The 18,403-nt window shown below is 32.8% G+C and overlaps 1 protein-coding gene across 1 annotated transcript in view; it reads left to right on the top strand.

Moving 5' to 3' along the window:
- Positions 1-1,427: 1,427 nt before the first annotated feature.
- Positions 1,428-18,403, top strand: part of LOC143046860 (protein-serine O-palmitoleoyltransferase porcupine-like) — a 31,723-nt gene continuing 14,747 nt past the window's right edge. Inside the window, exons 1-9 of the mRNA XM_076219923.1 lie at positions 1,428-1,500; positions 9,662-9,908; positions 10,629-10,845; positions 11,177-11,220; positions 11,853-12,040; positions 12,943-13,049; positions 14,550-14,663; positions 15,008-15,108; positions 15,683-15,759. Of these exons, the coding sequence (XP_076076038.1) occupies positions 9,680-9,908; positions 10,629-10,845; positions 11,177-11,220; positions 11,853-12,040; positions 12,943-13,049; positions 14,550-14,663; positions 15,008-15,108; positions 15,683-15,759 (1,077 nt within the window). The 5' untranslated portion in view covers positions 1,428-1,500; positions 9,662-9,679. The remainder of the gene's footprint in view (positions 1,501-9,661; positions 9,909-10,628; positions 10,846-11,176; positions 11,221-11,852; positions 12,041-12,942; positions 13,050-14,549; positions 14,664-15,007; positions 15,109-15,682; positions 15,760-18,403) is intronic.

The following is an 18,403-nucleotide window of genomic DNA, read 5'->3' as shown; positions in this document are numbered from 1 at the left end:
AAAAAAAAGAGGCTCAACAGACTACTGAGTCTCCGTTGATTGTTTCTACAAACAAACAAAAAAACCGAATGATTATGTATTGTGGCCCATTGAATAAGCACATGCACTTACCTTAGATAGATGCTATATCTTAATATAACATATGCCTGTGCTATACAGATGCAACAACAAATGGAAGTGTTTAACGACCTTGACTGGCTATACAGCCCTCGCACGGTCGGCTCGGTGCCCGAAGGCGATTGGTGAGCGTTTGAATAATTTCTGCCGTGGGTCAGGAACAGGTAGTAAGGACGCCGAATGGAGGCCGCCATCTTGGTTTTGGTGAGTTGATTTTGGTTTGTTTACTATTTTGGATTTTACTTCTTCACAACGGCTGCTTTCAGGGCCAGTTTGGTCAGCTTGGCAGCCCGCTAGCCTCGATGATGGAGTACTGGTAGATGAATCGTGGACGTAGTTCTAAAGATGACAGGAAGCGTTATCAGGACCCAAGCCGTGAGGCAGGAAAATGAAGGTCGTATCACCCAACAGCCTAGGATACAGCCCTCGGACGTTAATCGGCATGACACTCCCCATAATAGACAATGGTTTTGGAGGCATGTTAACGCGGGTACGCCAACTACTACGTCTCTCTGTACGGCATGGATTGGTTTCTGTCATCTTAGTAGTATGTCGTTGACCATCTAGCAATAAACCCTCATCGAAGATAGCGGGTAAAGGAGAGCTGACCCAGCACGTCCGTTCAGCTGTAAGGACTGAGACGTGACTGAATGAATGATGTGATTGGAATCAATGGATTGTGATACCCTATACAGATGGTATGGGCGTCTTTCTCTATCTTTGATTGTAAAAACAGAGAATCTAAGGTCAAATTTTTCAATCAAATAGCAAAATTTGATGCAGAAATGCAGATAACTAACGTAAATTTGCATTTAAAAGAACAAATTTTTAAGATAAGAACTTATAAATAATTAATTTTACAACTTTAGGTTATTTTAGCTTAAATTTTAATGATTTTTAATGTTTCAAGTTGAACGGACATTTTAAGGGGATATAACTCTAAAATAGTGCATTTGCATTTTAGCCGGAAAAATCGAGCGGTGCCTTATATTTTCTTTTGAAATTCTCAAAGCATTTTCTAAAAGATATCTCTTCTCGTATTTTATTTTACAATTCTATCAGTTTGGTTTAAGTTCTAAGGACTTCTATTCACATAATGATGTTTGTTTCCTGTATAATCCATACAAAATGTGTCATTTTATCACAAACTGTAGCTTGATAAAACGCACGGCGATCTATCATTTTTATTTGTATTATGTGTCTCTGTATCTGGTATTAATCATTTGATAGCCATAAGACCCCTTTTTTACAACGCCGGAAACTTGTCTCGTTCCGTAAATGGTTTACGTTTTCAATACTATTGCTACATCCGGCAATAAGAAGCCCGGCGTGTAAAAATCCAAAAGGAGTTATTAATTTTGCCTGATTCATTTACATGTTTAGGTAAATGATACAAAAGCACAACTGTCCAATTAGTAGATCTTTCTATTTTGTCTTCCACCGGGAAGAGACAGTTCTAGCTGACATATCTTTTTTAAGGTTCATCATAACTTTCTGCTAATCAAATAATTAAAATATTTTTCTTTACAAAAATACAAAAAATAAATTGTATCTTTTTGAAATGCAAAATTCATTTTACTTTTATACATCTAGTGGATGTTAGGCCTGAGATTGGGCAGGTTTGTCCATACTTGAGTAATTTTCATTGTGAATTAGTGTTTCTTACATTTTGGTTTTACCTACCTACCTGGATTATTGCGGCATTCATTAAGTTGATAACTTCTATTGACGCCTCGTAATTAACTTTATATAAAAATACTAATGGTTTAACTGAGCTGTGCACATAACTAGAACGAATATTTTACTGTACTGGTATACTATGGTTTCCACATTATTTTAAATACTTGTCACATTTAGATACTGCTGTCATCTGATGTCATGTAGGATTAAACTTTTTCCCATTCCAATGTTCATCATTAATAAGATTTTTAAAAATATTGACAGATTCTGCACAAACTGTTTCTGTTGACAGACTATTCCATTTATCAATGATCCCTTGTGAAGACTTTGAGTTGAATTTCACCTCTTTTTAATTGATTTTCAAGGATGTCCTCTAGCAGAATTTGTAGATAACTCAAACATATTTTGTCATTTAATATCATCTAACTCATGTAAACCTTTATATACTTGTATCATATCGTAAGGATCTCTTCTGTATTCAAGTGTAAGAAGGCCCAAGGCTTTCAATATTTCTGTTCCGTACCATATGAGTATCTTGACCATACGCGTATATCTATGACCATATGGTTATACTCATATGGTCCAACCATACGCGTATGGACGGACCATATGAGTATATACTCGTTTGGATATTAACGGGCTGGACCATATAGGTATTTTACAAATATGCATAAGAAACGTTGAAATAATACAATACACTTTACCTTAAAAAAAACTCACAACCTTGGTTACATGAAAATAGATTAATTTTATAATTCAAAGGTTACATGATTATACAATAACACTACATATTGAAGCCACAGTTACGCGAGTTAGTTATCATGTGTTCTTGCAAATAGTTTTAGGATGGCATTTGCTACCACACGGTACCATTGCTTTTTACGATTTGCACGTTCTAGTTGTGCATGAACCTTTGCAATTACACTGTTTGCTAGCAAGGGAAAAGCTAGCCTTCTTAGCAGCTGCGTGCAGAGATACCGAGATCGTGGACCACTCTGATGTATCTACGGTGTTATCAGGGTTGTCTTTAAGGCCCGGGGGCCGGGGATTTCGGCAACTTCCCCTTGTGGACCCGGCTACTGTAGCGGCAAGTATGACCTGACTGTTTGAAAAAAAAACATTCAGAGATCAATATTTCTCCGTTACAAGTTTTTGTTCCGTGATTTTAATTGTGAACAAGAGATACATTGAGTAATCCAAGTAAATCCAAGTGTTTAGGCCATTTTTAAAGCTTTCCTACGACGCTGCGAGTTTTTAAAGCGCTCGGATGATTTTGTCACTTCCGTTCTAAAATTTGACCGATCTTTTCACTATGCAGCGACGGTTTTTCTTTGGATTTAATAAGTAATTTATTTGTTTATCAGGTGTTTTAAGTATTTAAATTCAGAAATGAGGATGGTCAACGATTATTTTAACATACGTTGGACAAGCTACATAAGTTTTCAACCAAATGTATCACACAAAAAGAAGATCGATGTCTACAACCAGTGACAATGTCACCTGTTGGGTGTTTCAGTGCTTCAATCAGAACATTGGTATTCAAAACAAATACTAAATATAGCTGAAAGCCAACACCTTTTAAGATAGGATAAATGACAACATCTTCTATAAATGTTGTTTGCCCAAGTATCCTATCTTTCTCTCTCTCAACAAGTCCAAAGCCAGCCTGGCCTCAGGAATACTTAATAAAGAAATGAAGACTCAATAAATAGGACTATAGATAAACGCTAAAGGGGATCAATCACCCCATAGTTTTGTGCCCCAAGTTATTTGACCCTGTCTGATCAGTTTGTCCTTCAACTTTATATCCAGAGGTATGAAAATTTGCAGAATATATGCAAGTAAATCAAGGTTACAGAATAAAGGGATTTTAATTTCTGCCAAACCTTGTTGAAATTAGAAAAAGTTGGACATTCATTTTCACACAAAAAGGGGATAGTTTAATCCTGTCACACTTGGGTCGATGTATTACTATAGTAAATAAAATTTAACCATGATATTGCTATTCTCAAACATCTTCAAATATATAGTTGTAAGTTGAAAGTCTGGATAATCAAATAAATGTGATCAAATTTACAGAAAAGTTGACCCATGTTACAAATTTTGATAAACAATTTACATAATCATCAGTAAAAAATGATGTTTTGCGAGGAGTGAATGAGGGTCCAGGAGACCCCCAAAGTGCAGGATTTTGCACCATTTTTTCAAAATTTTCTGGGGCCCTTAAACGGGCCACATACCCCCGGCCGTAGCACGACGAGCAAGCTCATCGCCGTCCACATTACATCCCCTCCTACTTTTTATAATTAACCTGCTACTTCAAATCTTAGAGACAACCCTGTGTTATTCAGAAGTTCTATATCACCAATATCATAATAAGATTGCAATATACCATATTGACAGGACAACTTGAATAAACTTTGGTCTTTGCCGGTGACGTCATCTACTTGACATAATAAACATAGTAAATCACCAGACGCCCTATCAACTACCGGTATACGCACAGTAACAAAACAGCCTTTTACGATATGTGCATTAGATTTGGACATCTTTTTATGGTATTTACGCATGGTGTTTTGAACAGAGTGTTTATAATTTTTCTCAACTATTTGCCTTATTTTGTCATGTGTTGAGTCGACATTTGTAAACGACAATGTTTCTGATACTGTATCAGTTTCTTCTGTCAAAAGATCATTCAGGATTATACAATCAATATCTGTCGACTATATCAATCCGCCTACGTTTTGCTACAGAATCATGATCCGTCTGTGAGTCATTGTCCATCTGTGAATCTATGTCTGTATGTGCGTCATTATCCGTCTGTGAATCATTGTCTGTCTGTGAGTCTATGTCTGTCTGTGTGTCAATGTCGGTCTGTGAATCATTGTCCGTCTGTGAGTCTATAGATAAAGGCAGATGTGGTGTGAGTGCCAATGAGACAACTCTCCATCCAAATAACAATTTAAAAAAGTAAACCATTATAGGTTAAAGTACGGCCTTCAACACGGAGCCTTGGCTCACACCGAACAACAAGCTATAAAGGGCCCCAAAATTACTAGTATAAAACTATGTCTGTCTGTGCGGCAATGTCCGTCTGTGAATCATTGTCCGTCTTTAAGTCTATGTCGGTCTGTGAATCGTTGTCTGTCTGTGAGTCAATGTCCGTCTGTGAATCATTGTCCGTCTGTGAGTCTATGTCTGTTGGTATATCCTCGCTTATAAACATTTCAATGGCTTCTTCGTTAATAAATTCGTCAGTTGCATTAGTTCCTACAAATACCCCATCGTTTGCCTTTTGACCAAAGACCGCCTCATATGGGGTTACCTTTATACTTGAATGATGTTGCGTGTTCAAAGAGTACTGCACTTCGTACAAATGTTCAAGCCAGCCAGAACCAGGGTTTTCAGATCGTTTTGCGGCAAGTAATCTATGTAATGAATTATGCACTTGCTCTACAAGACCTTGAGTACGAGGATGTCTAGGCCTACCAGTTATAATCTTGACATTTCCTCCGGGCCAAATCTTTATTGTTTCTCATTTAATATCATTGGAGAACTCACGACTATTGTCATGTTGTAAAATGAACGGAAGGCCAATGACAGAAAATATGTGTACCTTTAGATTATGTGCAACTTCAATGGCGGATTTACGTTCTTGTGGCCAGAAAAAGTTAAATTTGAAAAAATGATCAATGTAATGTCCAATCCAGCAAAATGGACCGTCAGGATCTGCACGCTTATCAACTAAATCCAACTGACCCCTATGCATAAAATGTTTGGATGAAATCGGTTTTAACGGTGCTATGTTATTTTGAGGTTTTTTACATGCACATTTTACATATCCTTTAATAAATTCCTTACAAAGGCTTCTTGGGACGCGGTAAAAAGTATCCTCAACATAACATCTTTGAATAATTTGTGATAACCTGTATGAGACTGAGTTCCTTCGTGAACTAGCTTTAAAGTCTTGAACATATTTTCGACTGTCACTACACGACTCCAGTGTGCAAGCAGACCAGGTCTCTCACATTCCTGAGGGGAAAAAACGAAAGAAAGGTATAAGAAATAAGCTAGTAAGAGTTACAGAATGAATAAAATGATCATTGTTGAAGGCCTAAATTTGCTAACTTCAAAGTCATGTGGTCTCTGGTGGAGATTTGTGTCATTGACAATCATACCACATGCATATTCTGATTTTTGTAATAAAATTTTTAACTTAGAAACGCCTGTTTATTTTACAACTATTAAAAACCATATAAGATGCGATGACAGCAAGTAAAAACTAAAACACGTATAGGAAAATTCTGAATATTGTGCTGCTAAAGAACTGCTAATGCTGATTAATGTAAAGATTAAAAATTAACCAAAGCCATAATATGTAGAATTCTAACCTCTTTTGTTGGAACACACAGCTCATTCTTTAAACCTAAAACGGCACAAGTTACAAGTTGGAAGCCTTTGTCTTTCACATATTGTCTAAATCTGGGTGTATCTGTTTTCTGTCAATCTTTAGTGTCAAGTATAAGACTCTTTATCCTTTCAACCTTTTCATCAGTTAGTAAAACATTTGTTTTCTTTTGTAAAAGTTCATTCAGAAATATTTGAAAGTTATCTTCCCAAGACGACATATTCCCATTCACTTGTAATAATAAATCGATAATGACCATAGGACTGGTATAAAATGTGTTTACTATAGTATTGACCAGTGAGTAAAATTTACTGTATGAAACTGTTTATTTTTTTTTAGTTGATCGTTTAATTAATTAATTAATCGACCTTTGATAGCATCTTCTCAATGACATGACAACTAGAAGGATCATACCTTATTAAAAGTAAAGTCTTAACAGTAAACGTGTTAATTACCCCGACCATATGAGTATATATACCCATATGGTCATGACCATATGTGTATGGTCCAAATACTCATATGGTGCGGAAAATTTCTACATAACTTAACTTCTTATACTAGGTACTAGTTTGTTAGCTTGTAGCTGTATCTTTTCGATTTTCCTTATATTTTTCTTTAAATGTGGTGACCACACTGTGGTGGAGTATTCCAACAAGGGACGTATAATTGGTTTATGTAAAATAATAAACATATCATTTTCCAAATAGTTAAAAGAAATGCCAAGACTTGCTGAGCTTTAAACACAGTTAGTAATATGTTTGTTAAACTTAAGGTTAGGCTCAAAAGTTACTCCTAAGTCCTTTTCTTCAGTAACAGGATTAACCTGGACATAATCATTTTCATTATCTAATATTGTGTATCTAGACAAATTATTATTTTGACCAAAGTGCATTACTTTACATTTACTTGCATTAAATGATAATTTCCATTTCCTGGACCAATCACATTTATATAATCCATCTAAATAAGATTGCAATTCCTGGAGTTGTTGCTCATTAACTACAGATGAATAAACTTTTGTGTCGTCTGCAAAACCTTAATCAGCCCAGCAACTGCATCTGGCATATCATTTTTAAATGCCAAAAGTATTACTGGCCCCAGGACACTGCCCAGGCTTGGGGTACTCCACTTATCACTTCAGCTTTAGTAGAGTATGTATTATTAAGTCTAACTTGTTTATATTTGTAGAAACTTTTTAGGGCTCATGTGTTGGGATATTCAATCCTTTGATAGCCCACCCAAATTGGTACTTGTTCTAAAAACTAAACTCATAACAATCCTGCATTTTATGGGTCACTCTTGGTCAACGGATAATTCAAATTATAAATGGTTAGTTATAATATTTGAAAAACTAGAACAGGTACTTAATTTATTCCCAGAGCCAATCCACTCATATTCAGAAACAATAAAAATTTGTGATAAAAATAATTGTATAATTTATCATTTGAACTGGTACATAACATCTTCCCAATGATGATCAAGTTGTATTTTAAAGTTATCAAGGGTCTTTGCAGACACAACATTTTCAGGTAAACTATTCCAATCATTTATATTTCGTTGGGGAAAATGTCTTTAAAGAAATTGTCTTGATGAACCTGAAATCCTCAAAAATTAATGATATGGTTATTCAGTCTAAAAATCAATTTCCTTATAAAATAAGCCTCGTTTTTTTTTTTTAGAATTAAAGACATTTTATATGAATATTGCTATTCCAAAAAATAAAGAAAGAAAGAGCACATATTATCTACATGGTAATAATTATAAAGGCTTTCAGTCGTCATCTAGGTACTTCAGACTGTTAATAAAGAGCAGATATGACCGCTAAACATTCACAAACTTTCTTGAGAGCTGATACGACTGCTGATTATTAATATACTGCCTGAAGAACTGATTAGTCTGCTAAATGTTTATAAACAGCCTGATTAATCCTGTTACTGAAGAAAAGGACTTAGGAGTAACTTTTGAGCCTAACCTTAAGTTTAACAAACATATTACTAACTGTGTTTAAAGCTCAGCAAGTCTTGGCATTTCTTTTAACTATTTGGAAAATGATATGTTCTGAAAGCTTAGAACATTTTATTTATTTTTTAAATATACATACATGTAAATATAACCATGTACTTTTCATTTTTCCCAATATGTATTAATTATATCATTATGTAGGACTCATGAGGTGCCATGAGGACACTGAAGTGTGATTGTCTGTGCAAAGTTTTATGGTCTTTCCGCTATATATCTTTATTCTCAATAAACCATATACATAGGTAAAGAGAAGACAATTATGAACAATATTTACAACAAGACAGAACAAACAAAATTGTTGCTAAGACAATATATGAAGTCTATTTAAGCCAGGAGCACATACACCTGTTTGAATAATCTTTATGAATTAACATAGTTTAATCAATTCTGATTTGTTTTTTGAAGATACAATCTGTTTGTATTTGACAATATTTGCATTTTTTAAATAATAATGTGACAGACAATGTTTCCTGTTTTCTTCAAAGTATTTACATTCTAATATATAATGCAATTCATCACCAATATCAAAATTGACAAATATGTTTCAAAGAAGACAGTCTATTGTTTCTAACTATATTGTTCCATCTAACTTGTTTAATAGAGGAAGTGGACTTTGAAATGATCAAAAGTCAATCCAGATTTTCCAAGTGCAAGACATCAGACTTTTACATTTGATTAATAATAGACATCATCGCACTGCCATGACTGCAGTGTTAAAATAAATGTCAACATCACAGTTAAACCATCACACTTCAGTATTGCTGTCAATATGTTACTGTTGCAATGTCACTATTGCACTTCAGCATGTTAACCTACCTACTACCACCACTGTTTTGAGTACCACCAATTATGACAATTGCTGCTCAGATTCAATCATATATGTATTTAACATCCATGGATTTTTCTAGCAATCCAGTATTATAATTAGTTTAAACATATTTATTTATAGTGGATTGGGAAACAAGTTTTGCAACTTATATTAATCCCTTTCCACTTTGGGGGTGCGAGTGCTGCCTTTTAGCGGCAGTAGCCTGCTCTTTTTCGAAATCTACAAGGGTGTCTTTAACGTGCAAGAGATATGGCTCTCTCTTAACACGGGTCAGCCATTTATCATCCCCTTCCGACGGACTATCATCGTTTCCTCAAGACCATACTCGCAAATGGTGTCAAGGGAGAGCTGAAAATTCAGTCCCTGAAATTTTCATCCCAGACGGCAATCCAGTATTCGGACCCATTCCCGATGCTGAAACCCCCGTCTCTAAAATGCCCTGGTACTTTTCCAAAAAAAATCCACCTTGCTCCCAGTATGATGTTCTGTCATGATTTTGTATTTTAAAAGAAATTTTTTATAAATGTAGGTTTGTTTTTACGTTGTATATTTTTGGCATGGGATTATTTAGGCATGCAACTAAACTTTTTCTTTATTTATTAAAGGACCAACTGGTACTTAACATGGAATATGATAACTACGATGACATGTATGATGAAGATATGCTTCAGGATATGATGGCACAATATGGAGACTATGAATTTGATGATGTTGAAGAATATGGCAGAATACCTTTCAAAGAACTGATTAATAACTGTGTCATCCCAACTCTATCACAAGCATCACATTCATTGTTTCCAATATATTTGATGTGTTTTGTATTCAAATCAACTCTGTATTTAGGAGGCTCAGGTATGTCTTATATTTGTTTCAATAGATGTATTTGCACTTGTATGCAAATTTGTCTGGCATTGCATAAGATCACACAAGTTCTTGTAAACTTGAACATCACCATTGAAAAAATTGACGTCACAATTAAAAAGTGATTGTTGCTTGACGTCAGAAGGTTATTCTGGGCAGATCTAAGGTCTTTCAGAGATAAAATTCTGCTAAATACCAAGTGTAAATGCGTTTATGAAATGCTTCAATTCATAACATTTTACTTTTCAACATTGAATTACTATTCCAAACCTATAGACACAATAGCGACGATATTGAATCTTTGAAAAAAGCCAAATATAAATGTATATAAATATTCTCTGTAAAAGCATAGCTAATTGGGACCAAAATTTCTATGAATCTTCTTTATTAGTTATGACACTATAAGTAATCCAAATTGCTAATGAACAGAGCATTGGGTTAAAATCTACAAAAAGACAAAAAAAAGAAAGCAATAATTGACCAAAAATTTGAACAAACAAAGTTATGGCACATATAAGTGTTGGCCTCAACAACAGAATGAATTAGCTCAGTTAGAACAGGAACTTGTTATTTCAGGAACTTGGCACAGTTTCCTTTACTCATGATATATAAAAGTAATACCCTAATCATAAATGTAAAAACATATTACTGTAAATCATTGTTTACACATGGCACTGTCACAGGCAGTATACTATGAATTATACATTGTAGATAGCAAAGGAGAATCTTTTATGCCGTCATGGTTTCCACATCTTACCAGTGCAATATTTGGTGGAATGGCTTTATACTCTATATTTGAGAAGAACATTGTGTATATATTAGTGTGTGGTGTTCTGGGATATGTAATACTACTGATGTCATATCGAAGTTGTCGATCATATTCTGGAGCTGTCATGTCCTTGTTTATTGTGACTTTTATTGTACTTTGGTGAGTAGATGCTACAAAAGATATAGATTCTACCACTGCATTGTGTGATACATTATATTTCTCCACTTGGGTAAATCCAATTTTCAAATTTAAATGCAAGAGTTGTAGAGCCTTTGTAATATTTGAAGTTAAGCAAGAATTTCCATATTGCATGATATGAAATGGTTTAATTCTATTTTATCAAAAAATTTAGCTGATGCATGTATGTACAGTCTTTTAAATTATCTTAAGAAAAAAAATGTTCTCAAGAAAATGTTATTTGGAATGACATTTTTATAGTAAAATCAGTGGCAAACATTTTAGCAACTAAGATGACACTTGCTTTTTACAGTGAACTTGTTTTGGTACAGAGAAAAGATTGGCATAATGTTAGAGGTAAGTTATGTTTACACTTACTAGTAAATTAGATAAAGATCAAACCTACATGAATACCTTGCTGATTATGATGCATGTATAATCTGTAGACAAGTATTTCAAATATTTTTCATACTAGGAATATCAAAATTCAACTAATAATTATATCTTACATCTTAGGAAATTTCTTAATAATCTGAATTTCACCAGAACTGCAGATGCTATCAAGACAAACCCAATACACATTAAGTGAATAATTAAATAAGCTAATGCAACAAAAATTAAATCTTCTCACTGCAGTTTTAAATTTATTTTCAAAAACATTAAATCTACACTGTTGTGGACTTGTTACAGAATAATTACAATTTTGCTTAGAATTATGTAAAAATTTGTTTTTTGAACCCCTGTTGTGTATACAGGTATTATTAATATTAGAAGTCTTCCTCTCTTCCATTCAAATAATTTTAAAATGGCAAAATGTTCTGCAGCACATTACCTTGGTCAATATTTCTCCCTTTTTTCTGAGAACTTAAAAAAGGTCTTTGAACAAAATGTCTTTGCAGATTAACTGTAATCTATGGTTTATTGTAATGAGAGTTTCTTCATCTTCATCTCAAAGAAAATACTTTCATAATGCTAAAATTACTTTACAGGTGCACAGATAATTTTATCAATGAAGTTGATTGGCTTAGCATTTGATATATCAAGTGAAAAAACAGATATGCCTAGAGCAGATAGTTACTTAGGATATGTGTTCTGTGTTGGAACAGTTATATTTGGTCCTTGGACTAGTTACCATGACTACACAATAGCAGTCCATCAGAATATCACTAAAGGTTTTGTAAGTTAAATTTTATTAAATGAAATCATGATTGTATTAAGCAATATTGTCAAATACTGATCCATGAAATACATATATTATAGCTTGCTGTTCGGTGTGAGCCAGGGCTCTGTGTTGAAGGCCTATTTTGACCTATTATTGTTAAATTTTTATACATTGTGACTTGGAAGAAGAGTTGTCTCATTGGCATTCATTCCACATCTTTTTTTTTATATAGCTTCAATGTGAGATTGCTTAAAAAATGTCCAATATCATGTGGACAAATATTGAGAATTAGTTTAACATCATGAGTCATTACGTCAATGAGAAGTAAGATTATCAATACATGTAGCAATATTGTACAGACAGGTGAATTAAACATACAAGATCAAAAGATCATGCAATGACACAATTAAAGATAAAATATTACAAAACACTATAAATTTTTTCTTCACTTTGAATGGTCAGGTATTTGTTTGCAAAGATATTGTCATGGTATTTCAATGTGTCATCCAATCCTGATGCATACCGGTATACCTAACTTGAATTTAAGACATGCACAATTAGGCTACTAAAGATTATTTAAATGATGAAGGAAACAAGCACACCTTTATTGTTAAAGACTGTATGTGGACCTTTCAATGTCTTTTCTGTTTTTATGTTGCTTAGCTTATGGTTTGATTTATGTATACCCACAAAATTTGTATTAATGCTATTGAATTGTCAAAGTTTCAGCAATTTCCCAAGCAAAAATAGTTGTCTAAACTATTTCTGTAGAGAAAGTAGTTTAATATCAGTCTGCATTTCTGTATTAGCTAAAAACAAAACTAAAAGAGGTTTGATGTTTGATGCAGAGAGTAATTTATTTTTTTATAGAAAATTAATCTGAGTAATTTCTATTATAAATTTCTATTTTTTTACAGAGTTTTGGATGGTTATTGAAAGTAATAAGAAGTATTATTCTGACTGTAGTCTGTTTAACTGTCTCTACCTGTCTCACTCAGTGGCTTATTCTGGATAGTGGTGAAAAGTAAGATACAGCAATATAATAGTCTATATTGCAATTGATAAACAATCTCACTTTTTATACGCCCGTCAAAATTTTGACAGGACCTATTATAGTATACAAATGTCCGACGTCCGTCTGTCTGTCTGTCTGGCGTAAACATGTCGTACCGTAACTTGAGAACGACTCATCCAAATTTCATGAAAGTTAGTTGTTCCTTATGATTGTCAAACAATCTGTATACTTTTTGGTGAAAATAAGATTAAAACTTTTTGAGTTACGGGACTTTGTAACTAAAAGAGGGGTGTGTTTTTCTTTACATGTCCCACTGTATCTCAAAAATGATTTATGATGATTGCTTAAAACTTTACACACTTCTTAGTTATATTAATCTAAAGATCTGTATAATTTTTGGTGATGATTCAAAATTTTATTTTTGAGTATTTTGTAAAAAAGGGGGATTGGGTTTTTACATGTCGCGCCGTATCTCAAAAACGATTTATGATTATTGCTTAAAACTTTACACAGTTCTTAGTTATATTAATCTTAAGATCTGTATACTTTTTGGTTTTGATTCAAAATTTTGTTTTAGAAATATTGAGTTTTTTGTATAAAAAAAAGGGGGGGGTGGGTCACATGTGCTGTATCTCAAAAACGATTTATGATTATTTCTTAAAACTTAAAACTCTTCTTAGTTATATTTATCTAAAGATCTGTATACTTTTTGGTGATGATTCAAAATTTAATTTTAGAAATATTGAGTTTTTTGTGTAAAAAAAGGGGGGGTCACATGTCGTGCTGTATCTCAAAAACGATTCATGATTATTGCTTAAAACTTAATACTCTTCTTAGTTATATTTATCTGAAGATCTGTATACTTTTTGGTGATGATTCAAAATTTTATTTTAGAGTTATTGAGTTTTTTGTTAAAAAAAGGTGGGTTTTCACATGTCATGCTGTATCTCAGAAACTATTTATGATTATTGCACACAAGAAGACGGGCGTATCATGCACTTATGGCACAGCTGTTTATTTGTATGTTTTTAGGAAATTTAGTTGCTGTTACAAATATAGCACCTGGCTTTGCAACAACAACTAAAATTTGGGGGTGGGGGCTGTCACTGCTTCCCTACTGAAATACATGCTTGATTTTTACATAAACAATAATTTTTCATCGAGCTGTTGGTTACAATGTTTATATATGCCTAAACTGTTACCCGGTATTGATTTATATAACTGAACCCATATTTATATTTACCAATGTTCTTGTAGCAAACTGGTCTATTTATTTTAAATTTTATCAACAACTATGTAAACAGGTGGTTGAATTCATTGATGCTTTTAGTTACTTACTTCTGATGACTTTTCTAGAGATTAGATATTCCCCCAAGCAAATTAAATTTCAGCACATGACATTTTAATGAAACAGTTTCTATTAAAATTTCAGTGGAATTCACTTTTCTGAAAAAAGATTGGTTAATTCATGTTATGTTTTGTTTGTAAAATATTTCCTTATATTTTCAGGTGGTTAGTAGCCTACAGAGATGCACAATCATTTCGGTTTAGTCATTACTTTATTTGTTTTGTAGCAGAAACATCAGCCACATTGGCAGGCTTAGGTTTTACTGAAGTCATGTGGTGAGTACATGTATCATTTTATTAATGAACTATTCTGATTTTTAATATATAAATGATTGTGTATTAATTTGCATAAAAACTATTACTCCTGAAGTGAGTAGAACCTTGATCCATATATCTGTGAAACATAAAAGAAATTATTTTTTCTATGATTATACAGGGATGAAATTACTTTAAAGTTGAGCATTTTTGAAATGCAGAATGTCTAGTTTGTAAATTGTTTTCCTAATGATAAAAGCTTTCTATGTTATTAGAATTTTTGCTGTTTAATTTGTTTATATGGTAAGTGAAACGCCCTATCACTATCATGATGTAAGAACATTTTTGTAATCTATTTAATTTAGGGGATTGACTGTCAGTAAACCACAGAATATAGAACTACCTAGATCCTTAGTAGATGTGGTCACAAACTGGAATTTACCCATGCATTACTGGTTAAAAAATTGTAAGTTGGTATTATTGATATTAATAGATATGTAATGGACATCATGACGCACATTTGTGTACACTTTTTTGTGTTTAAGGTTTCTTTTCATGTCAAGTTACAGTAATTGATCAAAGTGTCACAGATTTTTAAAAGATTTTGTGTATAACTTGGCATATTGTACTTAAACCTCAAAAAATCATGTACTTATTTTTATTTTCCTGAAATATATTGAATAACTATTCTAACAATAAATGCATAAAAAGTATGAAAATTTTGTGAAATGGTCAGACAACTCCTTTCTGGAGATATTTCCCTTTAATGACTATTTTAACCACTCTTGTGCATTTTGGTCTTGTATCTTAAAATCTGTAAGAGATATAATGAAACGTATATTTGTTTCCTTAATGTCAAATGTACAGGTGATAAAATTAGAGCTTGGACTAAGAACCATTTTTAAAACCTTTATTACCTTTATCAAATATCAAATGATCAGTAGGACCAAACAACTAGTTCAGTTTGCAGATAATTTAAGGAGTATTATTTCATTTTCTATTATTCAAAGGAAGTATACTCTATTATGAATTTGTTTCAGATGTGTTTTTAGTAGTCCAGCCATATGGAGTTGTAATTGCAGTATTTCTTACATATGCAGCTAGTAGTTTGTTACATGTGAGTGTAAATAAATTAGTACCAACAATTTAACTTGGTTTGGTTTTTTTAAAGTATATCAGAAAATATTGAAATTGAAATTTGTCAAGGACTAACATTTTGAAGGGTCACTTTTAGACAATTTCGGAAAACATATGTCCTGTCTACTACAGTTTCTTGTTCGTATTGTATTGTTAACTCTGTACCGCTGGTAAACTCTAAACTGCTGGTTACCTTGGTTACCGTATCTATATAAATAGGATACAAATATTAATCCCCCATTCTGCTGCTGATGAATGGACCAAAACTGGTCAGGCTATGATTTTTTTTTTAGTTTAAACATATTTTATTTGTTTAAATACAAATTGGATAAGACACAAGTCAAACAGACTTATGAAGTCTTCTCCATTTAACATTTATAGCAATATAATACAAAAATATATGTATGAGCATGCATGTATAGAATGGTATATCTATTTAGTATAAAATATATATATATATATATATATATATATATATATATATATATATATATATATATATATATATATATATATATATATATATATATATAAACATGGATTAAAAGACGGAAAATTGAAGAAAAAAGAAAATAATAAAAATACACAATTTAAAAAAAAAAAAAATAGATAAATAAATAAATGAATATTTAGAAAACACAAAAAAAAAAATTAAAATACAAAATTAAAAAACGAAAAATAAAAATTATATGATCAGCTGAACATGGACCATAATATGTGTGTGGCATGGTGTCCTTTGGACGCATATTCTTGTACGAATTGTTTTCACTTAGTTTCAAACAGTTCCTATAGTTGTTATTACAACCCTAGACCCCTGCAAACAAAGTTGTCATGACTCATGTTTCACATGCATTTATTTTCCGGAAAGAAACCGGACTGCATTTTTTATTACAATTTTCATAAACTTCCGTCAAGTCATGATAATTTTCTCTTGGACAATCCTTCTGATGCCACGATGTAAGTCACTTATACTTACCTTTTTTATGTATATATAGTGTAAACACATTCATTTTGATAGACTGCAATTGTTTTTATAAGTTTTTGACAATGCAAACAATTTTTGATAACCACATGCGAATTTGAATCACTGTGAGCAAAGTGTGAATCGATAATATGTTTTCAGTTGGAATATGGTCAGAAATGTCACTGTGTGTAAACTTGACAGTAGATAAATTGCTTTTTGCGAATAAGTTGATACTTTGAATATATGAAGTTTGTATACTGAATTCTTATTTTGAAATATGTTTCCATTAGAGGTACATTACATTTTCTATTATTTGATACTATTTTTGTTGATTTGTCTGAAATGTTACATCAGCTGTTTTTATATCGATTGTCTTTGTTTTATTGTAGCTTTTCAGCATATAGATGTGCAACGGAATAAATACTATCTCACAGTATTGACTTTGATTTGTTAGTCCCTAACGATTTAGCACATAGGTTTAGCTGGACTGCGTCTAGGCAGTCACAGTGAAAAGATCCATTAATCAGCATGGATACAGCAGAAACTGTTGATGCTTCAAAACAGAGAGAACATACAATGACGGAAAAAGGACTTGAGTTGTTTCACACAACACTGGATAAACACATAAAAACTTTAAAACGTGTTTCAAGTAAGATAGACGAACACTGTGTTAAAATTACTTCTGGACAAATGGACCATGATACGTTAGAATTACTCAAACTATCACTAGAAAAATACATTAAAAAGTCTGATGACTATATCAGTTTTCTTACACATACGAAAACAGCTGAAGCGATAAGTGAACTAGAAGAACACACGAAATTTAGGGAAGACTTTGTCTACAAAGTGGAAGGACTTATCCGATCAAGTATTGCTGAGACAACAGGATTTCAACCGAAATCTACACTCAAAGAACCTTCTGTTAAATCTCACAAGAAAACTTCAAAGAAATCATTATCCAAAGCTTCTCTTAGATCAAGTAACAGTTCAGTACTGCGACAAAAGGCAAAGATTTCTGCAGAAACTGTACGTAAGAAACTAGAATTTGCACAAGAAGAATCAGACTTGCTGATGCAAAAGGCAGAATATGAAGCTACATGCATTATTGAAAAAGCCAAACTGGCAGCTAAAGAGAAAGGTTTATCAGCTAGAAAAGAGGCAGCTGTTGCTATGGCCGAGTTAAATGCAATTGAAGAAGATGAAACTGAGTCAGAATCTAGTGACAATGGATCAGAAATTGTAAAAATCCAATTAACGAAAAGGTATGTTGAAGACCAAAATAAAATTCTGAGTAAAGAGAATGACAAAGAGAAATATATTTCAAAGCCGTCTCAACTTGATCCTTCTGTTCCTAGTTTTAAACCTAGCAATCTGCCAACAACAAAAGAGACTGGTCAGATAATTAAGCATGTTAAGCAAGAAGATGTTAACAACAATTTCGCTATGTTTCTGATGAAGAAGGATTTACTTTCATCGAGAAAACATAAATTCGATGATTGCCCAGAAAACTATGTTTCGTGGAAGGATACATTTAAATGTGTTGTACATGAAATTGGTGCCACCGCCACCGAGGAATTGGACCTTTTGTTACAGTATACAGGTGTAAACTCCAGGAAACAAGTGATAATCATCAAAGTAGCTAACGCAGGTTATCCGACAA

The sequence above is a fragment of the Mytilus galloprovincialis genome, chromosome 1 (assembly GCF_965363235.1).
Source record: "Mytilus galloprovincialis chromosome 1, xbMytGall1.hap1.1, whole genome shotgun sequence".
NCBI lineage: Eukaryota > Metazoa > Mollusca > Bivalvia > Mytilida > Mytilidae > Mytilus > Mytilus galloprovincialis.
Note: the sequence above shows the minus strand (reverse complement) of the source record. Positions and strands in the feature narration are given on the sequence as shown.